The 16,362-nt window shown below is 25.5% G+C and overlaps 1 protein-coding gene across 1 annotated transcript; it reads left to right on the plus strand.

Moving 5' to 3' along the window:
• Positions 1 to 215: 215 nt before the first annotated feature.
• Positions 216 to 5,623, plus strand: LOC145842863 (ubiquitin domain-containing protein 1-like). Its single transcript, XM_082950341.1, has 5 exons — positions 216 to 231; positions 1,213 to 1,366; positions 4,633 to 4,738; positions 4,965 to 5,099; positions 5,413 to 5,623. The coding sequence occupies exons 1-5, from the start codon at positions 216 to 218 to the stop codon at positions 5,473 to 5,475; spliced, it is 474 nt and encodes a 157-aa protein (XP_082806467.1). The 3' UTR covers positions 5,476 to 5,623.
• The last annotated feature ends 10,739 nt before the right edge of the window (positions 5,624 to 16,362 follow it).

Raw genomic sequence — 16,362 nt, forward strand, 5'->3', positions numbered from 1 at the left:
AACTGTGTTTTTGCTATGCAACCAAAATATTGATATTTGCTATAAATACATCAACAAAATCGATCTGTTAAACTTAATACTTGAGTACTAGTGTTTACATTTTGTATTTAAGTGATTTTTTACGCCTAGTATTAAACTTTTTTAAACTAGTTGAAAAATAATAGCTTGAGTATGTTGTTAAGCGAATTAAATAACTTTGCAGCTGATATTTGAGAATGTTTGAGTCTTTCGGTTAACATTTTACAAGCTTTCTAAATATTGATTTTTTTATAAATGTTTTTAAAGCAATTTTTTTCAAGTTTTATAACTTTTAAGTAGCTGAGTTTGAATATAAACTGAATTATTTTATTGATATTTGTTAAATTTGAGAAAAAAATTATTTATAGCTTAGTATTACTAGTATAAGTTTTAAGGATTCATTTTTAGCTAAACAGCATTTAAAATGTTTGTAATAAAAATAATTTTACATTTAGTTTAGATGTGTAACTTCTAAAACTTGCTTGTTGAATATAAATATCAACCGGTAGATAATATACTTAAATACTTAAGCATAATTAATAAGTTAATCTTTCTTGAAAAATATAATCCTAGTTCAAGTATATTATTTATTGTTCTATTATTCGAATAGTAGGCCTTCGTAATACAAGTAACCAATATCAGGGCTGCCACAAGGTCAGGAAATTCAGGAAAAGTCATGAAAAACTTAAAAAAAATGACAAAAACCAGGAAAAGTCAGGAAATTTGACAAAATTAGAAAAAACGTCAGATTTTGTCAAATTTACAAAATTCCTAATTTTCTAAAGCCTTTAGCTAAAGAAAAAATTAATTAAAAAATTTAAAGTTAGACTAAAATTGTAAAATTTTCCTAGAAACTTACAACATTATTTAATAATCATACACAGATGGTTTAAGTGATGTAATGGAAGTTATATGATTGAATTCAGCAAAAAAAAAACTGTTGTTTTAACCTGTATAAAGTTAAGATAAAAAGATTTATATAGTTTCAAGTGTTTGATTATGCTTTTTAGAATAAGTCTAAATTAACAGTTTGATTTAGAAAAGTCAGGAAAATTTTAGTAAAAAATCAGGATAAGTCAGAAAAAGTCAGGAATTTTTTCTCAGCTTGATTTGTGGCACATCTGCAATATGATTTAATAATAACTAACTAATCTTTAAGAATCAACCATAGCTAACAACCAATCAAATCAACAGGAACACTGATGGATTGTTACGATGAGTTGGGCAACCACTACCAATTACCGGTGTACTGTCTGTCGTTACCGGTGAATATCGTGAAAAAAGATGACCGCAAGGTGTCTCAATCGCAGCTTCCCCACAAACTTCAACCTGTAAATTCAGATGATCCGTTAGTTTGAAATATTCTCTAGTTAAAAATAATCACTTTGCATTAGTGGCAACTATAATGTGTTTTTTTTCAAAGCTCCCATTTAAGCTAGCTTCAACTTATTATAATTTTTTTTTAGTCTACGAAAGTAAGTTCTCTTTCTTTTTTAGTGGTACAATATGTTTTCATAACTTTATAGTTTTATTATTTAATTTTGTTTCGTTTCTAGTGTTAAAACTTAAATATCAGTTACACTTAGGTATCTAACATATCATTTTTTATAATTAGATTACTAGTTGTTATATATACAAAGTTGTCACAAAACTTTAACAAAAATGACTAATAAACTTAAAAAAACTTAAATACTAAACAAACTTTGTATGCAAAATATTGAAATTAGATTAGTTACGAAAATTCTATCATATAACTTATTTTTAATAATTTAGAACCTAAATCATCTAAACACGTTTAAAAAATTCTACAGTTTATTTTAATACTTTTTTACTATTTAAGACATTTTTTTCCTTAGATTATATTTTATATTGAAAATGGACAAAAAAACTTGTACTTTCAAAAACCTGGAAAAAATTCAGGAAACCTATGAAATATTTTAAAATATATATAGCAACCCTGTTTCAAATCTTCATATTTTATTAGTTTAATTAAGAGGTATCAAACTTAGACCTAAGTTATAATGATTTTTTTTAAAGTCATTTATACCTTTAAACAGTTGCATCAGTTTTGGAAGTTTAAACTACAAACTTTATAAAGCTAGATTTTGTTAATACAGATAAGGAATTAAATAAAAAAAAATACTTAAATAGTATAAAAAACTTGAAAAAAAGTTTGAATTTGCTTTTAAAGCTTCTACTAAAATTACAACTTTTGCCTATTTTTGATTACCAGTTTTATAAATTGTTAATAAAGGCAGATTATGATAAAACAATTCAAAAATTTATTAGTATTAATTGTAATTTGCACAAACTTTACACATTTTTAAAAGAGAAGTAGCTTTTTGAATTTTTAGTTTGACTAAGCAGTTATTTATTCTTGTTAATTAAACACAAATTATAAAGTTTCATAAACAATTGAAGCTTAAAGTTGTAAAACTTTGTAGAATAGAACTTTGCTCACTAATAAATTTTGTTTTTGTACCAACAAAATAGTTTTTGTCATTCACATGATTTCAAAAATCGTTGTGTACTTAATTGAAATTAGACCTTAAACATTTTATTTTCCTTTAGTTTTACAGGCATATTGTATATTAATTTGACTAATGTAATGTTTAATTTAAATAGATTGTAATAAAAATACCTGAGAGCTTCTTACTTCAAAATCAGACTAAGTTTAAAGTTTTATTTTTTTTTTGTTGTAAAATTAGGAAAATAAATTGCATTAAAGAAAAAAACCTTGTACAAATAGCAAAAGTTTTAAATCTTGATAAAAGTATAGCTTTGGCCAATAAACTATGTTTTTAAGTTAAATAAATAAAGATGTTAAATTTAAAAAAAAAGTTAAACTTATCTAAATGTAAGGTATAGTAATTTAAATTTCTTTTAGCTTTAATATATAGTACAATAGGTAATAACTTACAGAAAAACTGTACAAATTTAAATTATTATTGAAAGTTGCTGTCTTTTTTCCTTTAGAAATTTAAAAAATAAAATATAATATTAAACTATCAGAACATTTACTAAATAAATTTGCGCTTGTTTATTTATATTTAATTAAATTATAAATAGTTTTAAAAAGTATGCATTATTTAAAATAGTTTTCTTTGTTTTAAATCTTCCAAATGTAAATGCCCTGAAGGTAAACTGAAATAAATATCAATTAAACTTACTCTACTACAAAATCAACTGAAATTTTAATTACTAGAGTTAACATTTTTAATATATACTTTTTTTCTCATTGAAATCGTTCTAGGTTTAAATATTTTGTTGTTCTTTTTCAACTTATGATTTATTTGAACTTATGTTAAAATTTTGAATGTTTTTTTGTAAACTTTATCTCGTAATGTATGTTTATACAAATTTATTTGTTTTAATAAATATTTTCAGAAACTTTTTTTCGCAAAGTGAATATCATAAAGTAACTTGAAAATATAACCAATATTGACAATAAAAAACTACTATAATTTATGATAAACCTTTTTGTCTAATAAATACTGACATGTGTTTCTTATGAGTTGTGTTTATTAGTAGCTTAATTTCAACCGCATCTATAAAACACAAAATTTATGTACGATATGTGATACACATTAAAAATGTGTTTATTAGTAAAACTAAATAAAATAAAAAGTAAAACTAAAAGGCAAGACACAAAAGACAAAATGTAAGATCATATTTAAGAAAAAATGTTGTATACCTATATATGTCCTTAACTCACAAAATTCTTATAACTTTTTTAGCGTTTTGTATATTAAAAACTGCAAACGATTTTGAGTCCAAATGATTAATTTTTTTTCCAGACAAGCTCACTCTGTGTTAATTAATCTGTTAACAAGAAACTCTAGATATCAGTTATAACTAAAACTTTATGTTGTTTGTTTCTTCCTCAATTAAGCTATGGAAACAAATCATAAGTGATTCAGACTTTCTATTAAACAAACTATCGTTTCTAAAAATCACTGACCTGTAAACAAAAATGTTCCTTACCTCTTTGGTAAAAATTAACTACAGTTGTTGATACATGCTTCAAAAAGTTCATTAATCATATATATATATAGAATTAAGTTATTTAACTTGATAAATTATATCTTTCACACTGAGCCCACCTTAAAGGCTTTATTAATAAAAAAGTTTATTTCAAAATGTAAAACTCAAAGGACTCGAGTTTCGTGCCTATGCACTCATCAGCTTCGTCATCTTTCTAATTCCTAATCAAAAAAAAGAAAACTATACCAAATGTAGTCATTAAAATTATAATAGGTTTTATATAACCTATTTTGACACTTACATTTCATACTTTACAATTTATATATATATATATATATACCACAGATGTTCTTGTGCTAAAACTTTATTTCAACTAACGGCGTTTCACTGCTCTCAAATAAATTTAAGAACAGATCTACGGAGTCTCAAAAAGCTCTTTTGAGACTCCGTAGATCTGTTCTTAAATTTATTTGAGAGCAGTGAAACGCCGTTAGTTGAAATAAAGTTTTAGCACAAGAACATCTGTGGTATACATTCCGATAAGCTTAGCTTATCAGGATCTCCAGGATTTAACGCCTTATAACGTTACATCTTATATATATATATATTGAAATTTCAAACTTGCCACAGAAACAGCAGACAGTTGAAAGTTCGACTGACGAGCGAAGACGAGGTAAAACTTCTCGTTCTACCGTCGGATACAATCGGCGTCGCCAAGCTGAGACTTCAACAGCAGGTTGATTCTTCATATTTTCTGTCAAGTTGTTCATTTTTATACGCTTCGAGTACTTGACAACTGAACTTTTAAACAAGATAGTTTGCACTTATTTACCAAAGTATTTTATAGTTATATTCAATATAAATATTCGAAATTTCAAGCTAATAGTTTGTGTTAGTACAGATCCTAGCGAAGCAAGTTCATACATTATATAATTTAATATGTATTTAACAATGATATACAGGAAAATATCGAGCTGGAAAGCCAAAGGTGGTTCTTCAGCGGTAAACTTCTAACTGACGATATTACAATTGAGCAGGCAAAGTTGAAAAAGTCGTACGTAATCCAGTGTATAAGCAGACCTTGTAATAACAAACCTGTTAGTTTCTTACTAGTAATGCTGTTTAAGTTTGTGTATATATGGAGAATAATATTTTTACATATTATTTTTTTAAATGCTTATATTTTTAGTTTGTTAGTTATATACATTTTGAATTTTTTTTAGTTTAAATTATTTAACACTAAAACATTAAAGTGACATTTAAATACTTGAACAATAAAATGGTGTAATATAATTCACAATAATATATAATAATAAATAATATACATTATTGTAGCTTAAGTATTATATTAAATTTGTTTTTATTATAAGAAGCTTTATTTAAAACTTAATTAATTTATTTGTTTTTTAGACGCCACAAGTGACACCAGAAGATGAGAGTAAAAAATCCGAAGAAACAGAAAACTCCTGCTGATAAGAAGAATTTCCTGCGTTCTGATTGGTAGAGCTTTGAAATTTCGTGTGTGACGTCATAATTCAAAGTATTTTTTCGATATGAAAATAATAGCTAAAGTTAAGAGAGAATTTTTCTAAAAATTATGTGTATCTTGCGGAAATTCTTAATTATTTGTGAGTACTGCTATATTTTTCATCATAAGTCTTTAAACTGAACGTTTTTTATCGGGCGCTATTTTCTTGATGACTGCGTTTTTAGTGTATATTTTTGTTTTTAAAATTATGTTTTAGTTTTGTAATATTTGTACTATCACATTACAACTTGATATTTTCAATTGAGCTTTTATTTCAAACTTAATATAACTAAGGTGGTTTGTTTCGTTGAAAATCATATATATTGTAAAAGTAGTAGTTTATCAGTAAAACGTTAGTAAAAGTTTTTAAATTTTGATTTATTTACTGATAAATATTTTGCTGCAAAAAATCAAGTTTAATAATTTAAAATAGTTTAAAAACACTTTACCCTATTAACTATTAACGTAGTTTTTTTTTTTAATTCAAAGTGTGTTACAAAAACTACTAAGGTAATATTAAAAATAAAAGTTCATTAATAAAATTTCACTTAAATATTTTTTGATACTTTTTTCTTTTTTAATTTTATAGTTTAAAATATTCATTTGATTAAAATTACTTAGAACTAATCACATTAAAATTACATTGTTTTTTTTTTGAAGTTATTTGTGTTGTAAATATGTCTAACTACTATGTTATACTTTGTTAAACATTTTGTTTTTTTGTTTTATATTTGCATAACACTAAAGTTTTCATTATTTATTAAAAGCAATAGTTTTTATTTATAGTATACTGTAATTAAAACTTAATTTCTTTAGATAATAGTTAATTTAAACATAAGTTCACAAGTTTTTATAGTTAAATTATACGAAATAAAAATTTATGTTTTGTCAATTTTTAAATAACTAATAGTCAATTAAAAAAAAAGATTTTTAGGTTTGAATTTTTTAAATCGTCAATTTTTTTCTGCAAAACATTTTATTTTTCTGTTCTAAAAGTTGACGTGATAATCAAATAAATACTTTTTTTTTCATTCCACTCATAAGTTTTTTAAATAACAGTTTAAAACTGATAACAAATTAAAATTACTATAGTTTTTTTTAATTTTAACAATCTTCAAGTTTACAAAAGTTTTTTTTTTGTATTCTAACTGTAAAGTATTATACTGTCTTAAGTATCTGCATTTTAATGTTATATTTGTATTAAAGTTTGAAATACAGTAAGCGAAAATAAGTTATTCGAAGTTTTTACTAATTTATTTATAAAAGTAGAATTCTAAACTCATGTTAGTTTTGTATTTATTACTGTTAAATTAATAAAAATTAAAATTTTAATATCATTTAAGGTTTTTTAGATAAAATAAAGTCTGCTAAAAGTGTTTTTTGAATCTACAAGCACAAATTAGTTTAAGTTTTTAATGAATAATTATTAACTGCTTAAGTTACGCGAAAGCTAACTAGTATATAACTTTTACTTATTAATATGACAATAACAAAATATTTTTTTTGTAACATACTTAGTTTTAAGATAAAAAATAATACACAAATATTTAATGTATTGTGTTTTATTGGTAGTAGTTTTTTATATTTTAAAAATTAAAACAAGACTTTAAAACATTAAAAAAACGTTGTTGCCAAAGATTTTTTGAATTTTTTTTCCAGGTTTTCTAAATTTCTACAAGATATTTATAAAACAAATTTTCGTACGTTTTTAGTATAAACTTAAATTTAACAAACTGTCTTTAATAGTATAACAACAATATTTAATAGATATTGTAAAGCTACTTAAAATGTGTTAAAAGAAAAAATTATAAAGATTAAAATAATAAAATTGCGAAAAATACTTTGCAAAAACTTTCAAATTTACAAAGTTGTTTGTTCCAAGAACAAGAAACAAACAATTAAACTTTTTCATATTAACTTTAACTATATTTACCTTTTATCATGTTAGGCATTGGTGAAAATTCATTAGTAAATACGTCATATGATTCTACCCATGTTTAATACATGTTTAAACCCTACTATGTTTAATACACGCCCATCAGTAACCGTTCCACCAGAAACAACAATATTTTCTTGATAAACTGCACAAGCTGCATTCTCTCGCTTCATTCATTCTTGCAATTTCTTTCCAGATGTTCTCTTTTGAATTCAATAACATGAACATAACTTATATGGTCACTATCATAATCATCACCATCATATCAGTCACTATCATCATTAGTATAGTAGTATTGACCTTCAACTATATAAATTTTATCAATAAATCCACAAGTACAAAAGCTTTCCCGATTATCAAGCATAACAACTACTGTGATCTGTTTGTTTGTAGTAGGTGAAACTTTTTCTACAGCTTTTACCAAATGAGCATCATAATAACCACTAAAAGTATACACTACTCTCTTTGTCTCTTCTTTGTCATTGGAGGAGGATCTTTCGCATAGTTTAATTTCATCAACTTTTTGAAGTTTATTATTAATATTCACACCACCGCATAAGTTAAACTTATTTTGGCTACGGTACCTAATTGTATAGTAACTATTTGTTTTTTTTTTTGAAGATTTTTTTTTTCTTCAATATTTTAACACATTCCTGGTTTCCTGAGATAAAGCATGACAATTCAATATTTCATCTAATAGATGTTTAATGTACCATCTGAAAGCAATGTAAGACTAACTTTTATTAACAATTTTATTTCAAGTTTGCTACGTTTTTGGCGTTGCGTTTCAACCAAGTATTTGCTGCATTAAATACTTTAACTTCTGAGGTGAATATTCAATTTAGATCTAGCAAGTATTTTTACAGCAATACTAAAGTCTGAGTGTAAAAAGTTTTGAGTTTCAATTACTATTGGAAAAAAACCTTCTATATAAAGCAAGGATGACAAAAGTATAGATTTGCAAAGTTTAGCTAAAATATATAAAGTGAGAACACAAATTTATCTCGAATGATTTTGCAGATCTTTATGTTTGTACCTTTATTTTGCAAAAGCGCATTCATTCTTAAGACTAAAACAGTCTCATATTCTTTCCTATTTCGTTCATCTAAAGAAACAGACATGAAAAAAAAGTATATTGTTGAAAACTATAAAACGTCTGTATGATTATAAATGTTCATCTTTAATAAAAATTATAAAGAGGTTATAACACAATGTCGTGATTTATTGAAAAAAAGTTCTTCATAAATGTTTTTATATGACGGAACATTTCAAACTCTGGGTAGGTATCCAATAGCCTGCTGGCTGGATCTGGCCTGCAAAGTGAAAACTCCGGCCAGATAATGTTTATTAAAGTTAAATGGAATCCGACGCACAAAGCGAAAAACTTCGACTCGCGAGAATGTAAGTCTGATTTTAAACCAACTTCTAAAACTCACATTATCCCTAGAACTTAAATAAAAGTAAGATTTTTTTTTTAATTATCAGGAGTTTAAACTTTCACTACATATAAAAAAAGGTCATAAAAATTAGTACTTAGGCGAGAAAAGTTGGATAATGAGTAAATTTTGTAAACTAAATGAAATTTAAATTCTCTTAACCGTCACACTTTTTCACATCTAGCCTGCCGACTAAAAACGTTGTCTACCCCTATTTTAAAATATGTTTTGTTCTACTTACTTACGTTAAAGTTTACAGGGTTGTTGTGTTATTTTAACAAGTTTTAGTTCTATATCTAATACATTGTTTTTGTAAAAACTAGTATAAATGAAACTTTATAGAAATATTACTTTAAATCCTGAAAATAACTTGAAAACATTGCTTTTAAATAGAATAAAATATACTTAATAATGTGTTTTCTTTAATAGTAATAAAATATTTATTTTTAATATATTGAAACATTATGACAAACAATTATACAATAAGATACAAAAGACACACGATTCAATAAGCTAAATATATTTCATGCAGTTCTCATCAGTAGAGTACAAAGCTAACAAGATATAAGATTTTACAAATTTATATAGTAATAAAGTAATCATAAAGTGCTCAAAATGGTAATAAGAGACAATAAAAATTAGTAACAATTAAAAAAACTTAGATTACTTACATTATGTTTACTTTGTAGTTAAACTATACACTAATATAATGACAATAACACGACTTATAAAGTATTACGAAAGTATAGAAACAGTATAATAAAAGTATTTAATATATTTTATATTTAATATAACATAACACAAGTTTCCTTAAAATACAAATAGCTTCTAGTTTAATTATATCGAAACCATTACTACTGTTTTTAATTATTTTTAATCAATTCAAGTTATAATTATTTGTACAATTAGAGTTATTTACCAAATGTTCTGCAATAGATGAACGTTTAGAAGCATTTAGAATTTTTAGTGGTAAATCATTATTCTTTTTTGAATAACAAAAGTTCGCTTCACTCTTTGGGACATGTACTTTTATTTTTTTTTCTGAGATTTCTTGTTGTCAATCCGATATACCTTTTGTTACAAGAGTAGCTGAAATTGCCATACTTTTATTTAAGTTTGATATCGGATCTTTACCTCATGGTGTTATTAGAGGTTTCGACATGAAAGCAGCTCTTGGTTTTTATGCACAACACGTAGCTATAATTAATTGTTTTATTTTATTTTTTAACATTACTGCACTTTTATTACAAATGGTAGTTTTAAGGTCACCACATATTTTTTAGGTCCTAATGTCTTTTCTTTATCTAAACTTTTTAAAATGTAAATTAATAACTTGGGTACCCATAAAACTTTTTTATTAATATTTTAAGATAATTAAATAAGAAATTGCAAAAGTAAAACAAATCTACGTTGGTAATATGTTTTCTTTTTCATAAAAAAAATCAAGTTTAGTATTCTCAACCTACAAACGTGTTTTTATTTAATCATGACGTGTATATGATCCAAAACACGTTTTCAAATAGTGATTTTATTGTTTTGACATTGATAACTTTATTACGCATAGTAATTAAGTTATACTTTGAATATATGTGCTTGTTACTGACTCTTGCTATATGTTAGTATTAACTAAAATTTTTTAAAAACTATCGGAACATTCAATTTAAGTTTGTTTGTTGTTTAGTAAAGAATAGAATCTTTCTTGAACAGGCTTTTATTTTTTGCATGAGCTTACGGAGTTTGTAAACCTGTTTGTAGAAAGTCTTTTTATACGCTATGATCTTCAGTTTGAAATATTTTTAATTAATAGTTTTGTTCATAGAAAATCAAGCTCTGTTAATTTTAAAATAATTTTATTTTGTTTTTAAATATTTTATCATTAGTGAATTAAATTAAAAATTTTACCATCAAAAAGCTCGCTTAAACTAAAGTTTTTATAATGTATCTCACCTAAAAAAATCATGTTTGTTAAATAAATCACATTATTAATGAGTAAATGACTACAGTTTCTGATAACTATATTTGAGATTTTATCAAATATAATTTTTTTTTAGACTGTTTATACCCAAACAGTCACTTTAAACTAAGTTAATTAAAGTAGGAGTTTGCAATATCGTCCGTTTTTAATATTGCAACTATCATTGCACCATTTAAATAAAAAAAAAGTTATCTATATAATTTAACCATATAGTGTCTTAAAAATTTTAAAAGGATTATAACTCTAAAATACCAAATAGTTTAAGTTATTGTTTTAGTATTGTTAAACCTTAATAAAAAAATTTGGTACGTTACAGAAAAGATACAACTTTTTTTTTTCATATTAAAATGCTTGCTTAATATTAAGTTTTTAAGTTTAAAGATACGATTTATTATTTAATCTGAAATAGTTATATAGCTTTATACTTAATATAACATATTTTCGATTCAGATGGTTACATTAGCATTATTCTTAACTTTTATATAACAAGATTGCAAGAAATAATTTTATTCAACTAATCAAGTTACCGTATGTTATTTTAACTTTGATACGACAATTTGTTCTTGTTTCAAGGTAACTGATTAAAGATTGTTCACTAATGTTTGTATATATAGAAGACTTGAAAATAAGATTACTTATTTTAGCTAAACTGTTGATTCCAAGCAGATTTTAATAAGATTATACACTTTATTAATCACGTATACTAACTAACATTACAAAATAGTAAATAAAAAATCTTAATCTAGGTAAAAAAGCTAATAAAGTTTGATAAGTTTTCAAAGTTTTTTATGCTAAAAATAGACATTTTTGTGCTACATAATTTAATTTGATGATTTTTAAAAGTAAAAATTAAAATCGTTAACGACTTTGTGAGAATTTTTAATTTTATTAATTAAAAGTTTTTCTAATTATTCTTACAATAAAAGTAAAATTTGATGAAAATAACTAGCATTTAAAAATGCTAGCAATAAGCTATGTGCTTAGTTATTGATATACATTTATACAGAAAAATATTTGATAACAAAATGCGAAAACTAATTGGGACATTGTTTTCATTTATAATGTTGCCTCATCTAGCAGTACAAAACAATGGGAAGTACTATATTGAGGAATCTGACTACACTGTAGGTGTGTATGCTTACTTTCCTTTTTCAAATAGCTTGTTTGGTAGTCTTAATTATTATAAGTGGCTTCTTTTAAATAAAAATTAGCTTTAATTGTAGCCTTACCATTAATGTTTAGTTCACTGTACAGATTTATTATTTCCTAATGCTTTTACGTTTTTTTTTGTTAATAGTCCAATCTTATTTAACAAATATCTAAACTGATACTCACGTTGAAAATATTTAAAATAGGGTTTAGCTAATTTTCTTGTCGGTAGGAAAAAGTCTATTGTGCGGTAAAGTTTTTACAAACTGTTTAATTATAAAATGACGGACATCTTTTCCCGTCATTTTGATAAATTGAGCATTGAAAAAAATGTAATGAAGTAAATAATTTGTAAGCGCTACTTTGTACCTAATATAAAATTGGAAGCATATTTCAAATATTTTGTAAAACATATTTTTTAAATCCTTTTTTTAGTAATAAGAAAACTTATAGACAGTTTCTATGTTGTACAGTTAAAAATTAGCTTTATAGAGTTCGAAGTTTGAGAAAAAGTAGTAACAAACTATATAAGAGAAACAGACACTATTTTACGTATGTTTCAATTTGAATGTTTAACAATTAAACTATTTTCAAAAATAATTACAAATGGCCAGTAAACTTAAAGGTCAGTATGATTTGTACATATGATGAGTCAGCAAAAAATAAGCTTTTTTTCAGTTTGGATTTAATTTTTAATATTGAAACTCTATTTTTTGATTTGGATTAGGTTGGTTAAAGGTAAGGGTATAAACCAGGGTTTCCCAAACTCATTTACTAAATCGCCCCCTTTTGAGATATTTGAAAAAAAGAATTCCCCCTATGAGCCAAAAAAGTTGTGTTTGAAACGTAATTTAGACTGGTACTTCTTAGGCACGCACTTTTGGGCTGTGTTCAAAGTAATTTACAGGGCTTGAGAAAACAATTTGTAATTATCTTATTATAAGCCTGGTTAAGTGTTTTAAAATACTTAATTATTGAAAAGCCTGACTCTTGTATTCTGTAATTAATTATGTTCAAATATAAACTGTTTTGAAACTAATGAACCCTTTAGTTTGATGGTGGACAATTTTTTTAGTCAGCAGGTCATATTTACTAAAAAATATTTTATCGTGTCGACTCGTTAAAAAAAATGTACTTGCGGGCTGCGTTATTTAAGAAACTAACATATAAGAAACTTAAAAAACTCGAGCAAAATTGTAATAAAATAATCTAGTATTATTGTTATCTAGGAAGTGCTATTGTGAACTGAAAACCAAATTGAAAGCGTATTTCAAAATATTAAGTTTCAAAAAACATTTTCAAATTACTTAGCGGGTCGAAATTTGAATGGATCTGGACCGTACGTTACCCATCTGAAACCTTAACTGAATCTGACATTATTATAATCTCTGATATAACGAATTTTGTACATTTAGTATTTAATGCTAAGTAACTTATTTAAGCCGCACAATATACTTAAATAATACTTATAATAATATTGTCAAAGGTTGTCAAATACTTATAATAATAACTAATTTGCATATACACTACCTGGGAACGGGTCAAAATTGCACAAGTGGACTAATTGCACGAGGGGATTAAACTGCACGAGAACAAGATTTCACGAGTGCACAAAACTGCACGAAGATACTTTTGCACGAAGACAATTTTGCACGAGGTCACAAAGTTGCACGAGGGAACAAAATTGCACGAAGACAATTTTGCACCTAGGGTCAATTTTAAACGATTTACATTTTTGCACAAGAGTAAAAACAAACAAAAAAAAAAATTGAAAAAGAACTAAAAATTAAATTAATAAAAAAACGAAAAAAGAAAGCTACCGACCGAGGGTTAGAGGTACAAGAGATAGAAAAAAAATATTAAAGAAAAATTAAATTACAAAAGATATATTTAAAAAATTATAAAAAAATGTTATTAAAAAAAAAGTTGCCGACCGAGGGTTCAAACAAAAAAAAGAATTCAATCTGTGCAAAAATTTCTCCGAGCAAAATTGTCTTCTCGTGCAAAAGTGACCCTTCGTGCAATTTTATCCCCTTGTGCAAAAGTATCTTCGTGCAGTTTTGTGCACTCGTGCAATTTTGTACGCTCGTGCAAATTTGAAAGCTACCCACACTACCTATACTTAAAATATTTGATTACCATGTGAGTATATTATAATTACGAGTTACTTTTTTTAATTCAGTAGTGCAAGCTAAAAAATAAAATATTGATTTCAAAACATAACTTACAAAATATATCTTAATTAATTACAACAACTTTTTTATTATTTAAAAAAATTGACTTCAGTATAGTTTTATTTTTTAGTCTAACTAAGTGACTTTTTAGAAAACAATTGAAATATCATGAGGTGATAGTTTTTAATATTTAACATAGATTTTTACAAACAATTTATGATCCCAAATAGCATATATGTCAGGTTATGAAATGGTGAGAGGGATTCCATTCATCTATGACCTATGTAGTTGTTAAATAAGAAAATATATGAATAAAAATGTGTAAATTACGTGAAAATAGTAGTCCTACGCACTTAATTTTTTTTTCTGTATATTACTTAAAAAATGGGCTTTTTTTGTTTAAGTTTTACCTCAGGGTCAAATATTCAATAGCAAGCTACAATTAGTAAAAAAGCCAGGTAAAGATAAAAACATTATGACTGCTCAAAATTTTAAAATCGCCCCCTCCTTTTTCGCTCCTTTAAAAACTGTAGCCCCCCCCCCCCCCCCCCCGACTTACTAAAATCGCTCCTAGGGGGGCGGTACCACCCACTTTGGGAAACCCTGGTATAAACTATTGAACATTTTTTAGAAAACTAGCTGACTCAGCAAGTATGTAAACCAGTCTGGCCTTTAAGTATACTTTCAAATATAAACTAATAGAAGCATGAATTTATACGACGTTTACAAGCACAATGAGGTAACGAATTTGTAATGTTGTTAAACTTGCAAACACGCTGTATTTTGTGCAAAATATGTATTCCTATTAATTTTATTTTTATGTTATAAATTTACTGATTTAAAAACCGGTTAACAATTGTAGTGAAAGAAGTATAAAAATAACTTGATACGTTTAGCGTTGGAAAACTACATTCCAAAAAGAAATTGTGCTGAAAATGAGGTGAAGTGCAGAAATTCGTACGAATACAAGATTTGTGTTAAAGAAGAGTTGAAACACGTGGCTTGTGCAAAATATACAACAGATCTCTGTTATGATGAGGCTTTACACGTTCGTATACTTCAAACAACGAAGGACTATAAGTTCAACTACACGACTGATCAGTATGCACTTTTTGTTATTTATAATTTTTAAACTACTGCAACAATTCAGCATTGTTTTTCTCATTAGAAAGCGGTGTTCTTCTCTCTTTTTTTTCTCAAACTATTCAAACTACTTAAATTCAGTAACGCGTTTGTTTTAGGAGTTAGTGTTTAGCTTTGTAGTTGATAACACGTCGTTTGCTTGAAAGTGTTGTGTTCGCCTTGTACACTAGTACGATGGCGACTGTTTTATATGAACTTTTGAATTGAAGTAATTTATTTGTACAGTTTGTTATATTGTATTTATATAAAATTTTGAGACAACGATTCATTTTGCAGTATATTTTATTTTTTGTGAACTAAAAATTTTTCAATCTACCCTTTTCAATAGTTCTTTTTTTAGTTTTCAGTAGGTAAATTTTGTTAAACAACTTTGTATTAGCATTGCCTAGTACATGTAATTGTATTTACCTATCATGACGCATAATCTTACAATTTTATTAATTTTACTATTTTACAAAAATCTATTTAGTTATCTACAAGAACTATTGAAAAGGGTATATTGAAAAATTTTTAGTTCACAAAAAATAAAATATACTGCAAAATGAATTGTGGTCTCAAATTTTTATATAAAGTTAGTACCGAAAAGAAATTATTTTGTATTTGTATCGCATTTTCTATTCATCGTAATACAGCTTTTTTTTCTAAGACTCGATTTCTTTATATACAATTAGTTTAAGCATTTTAACAATCTAACTACTTAATTAGGCTAAGCTTAAATGATAGTCTAAGTTTAATTCATTTCATTGATCGACTTAGCTAAATAACTTAGCTAAGTCATTTCTAAACATTTAAATACCGTCACTGATATTGTTATAGCGCTTTAAGTCAGTTAATAGCCAGGTTCGCGTAGATAAGTAAAAACTTAACATCGGTAGATCGGCAAACTACCTACAGTTGTGTGGTATTACTCATCAGTAGTATTAAAAATAAGATGATGTACAACAATTTAGAAAACAAACACCAAAAAATACAACCTAGAAAAGTAAATAAATAAACAAATATATATGTACCAACAATCA

This window comes from Thalia democratica, chromosome 8, assembly GCF_965202585.1.
Source record: "Thalia democratica chromosome 8, ktThaDemo2.hap1.1, whole genome shotgun sequence".
NCBI lineage: Eukaryota > Metazoa > Chordata > Thaliacea > Salpida > Salpidae > Thalia > Thalia democratica.

Coding starts and splice junctions, on each gene's coding strand:
- LOC145842863 (XM_082950341.1), top strand. Junction 1,367..4,632: donor CCTGTAAATTCAGATGATCC/GTTAGTTTGAAA, acceptor AACTTGCCACAG/AAACAGCAGACAGTTGAAAG. Junction 4,739..4,964: donor AGCTGAGACTTCAACAGCAG/GTTGATTCTTCA, acceptor AATGATATACAG/GAAAATATCGAGCTGGAAAG.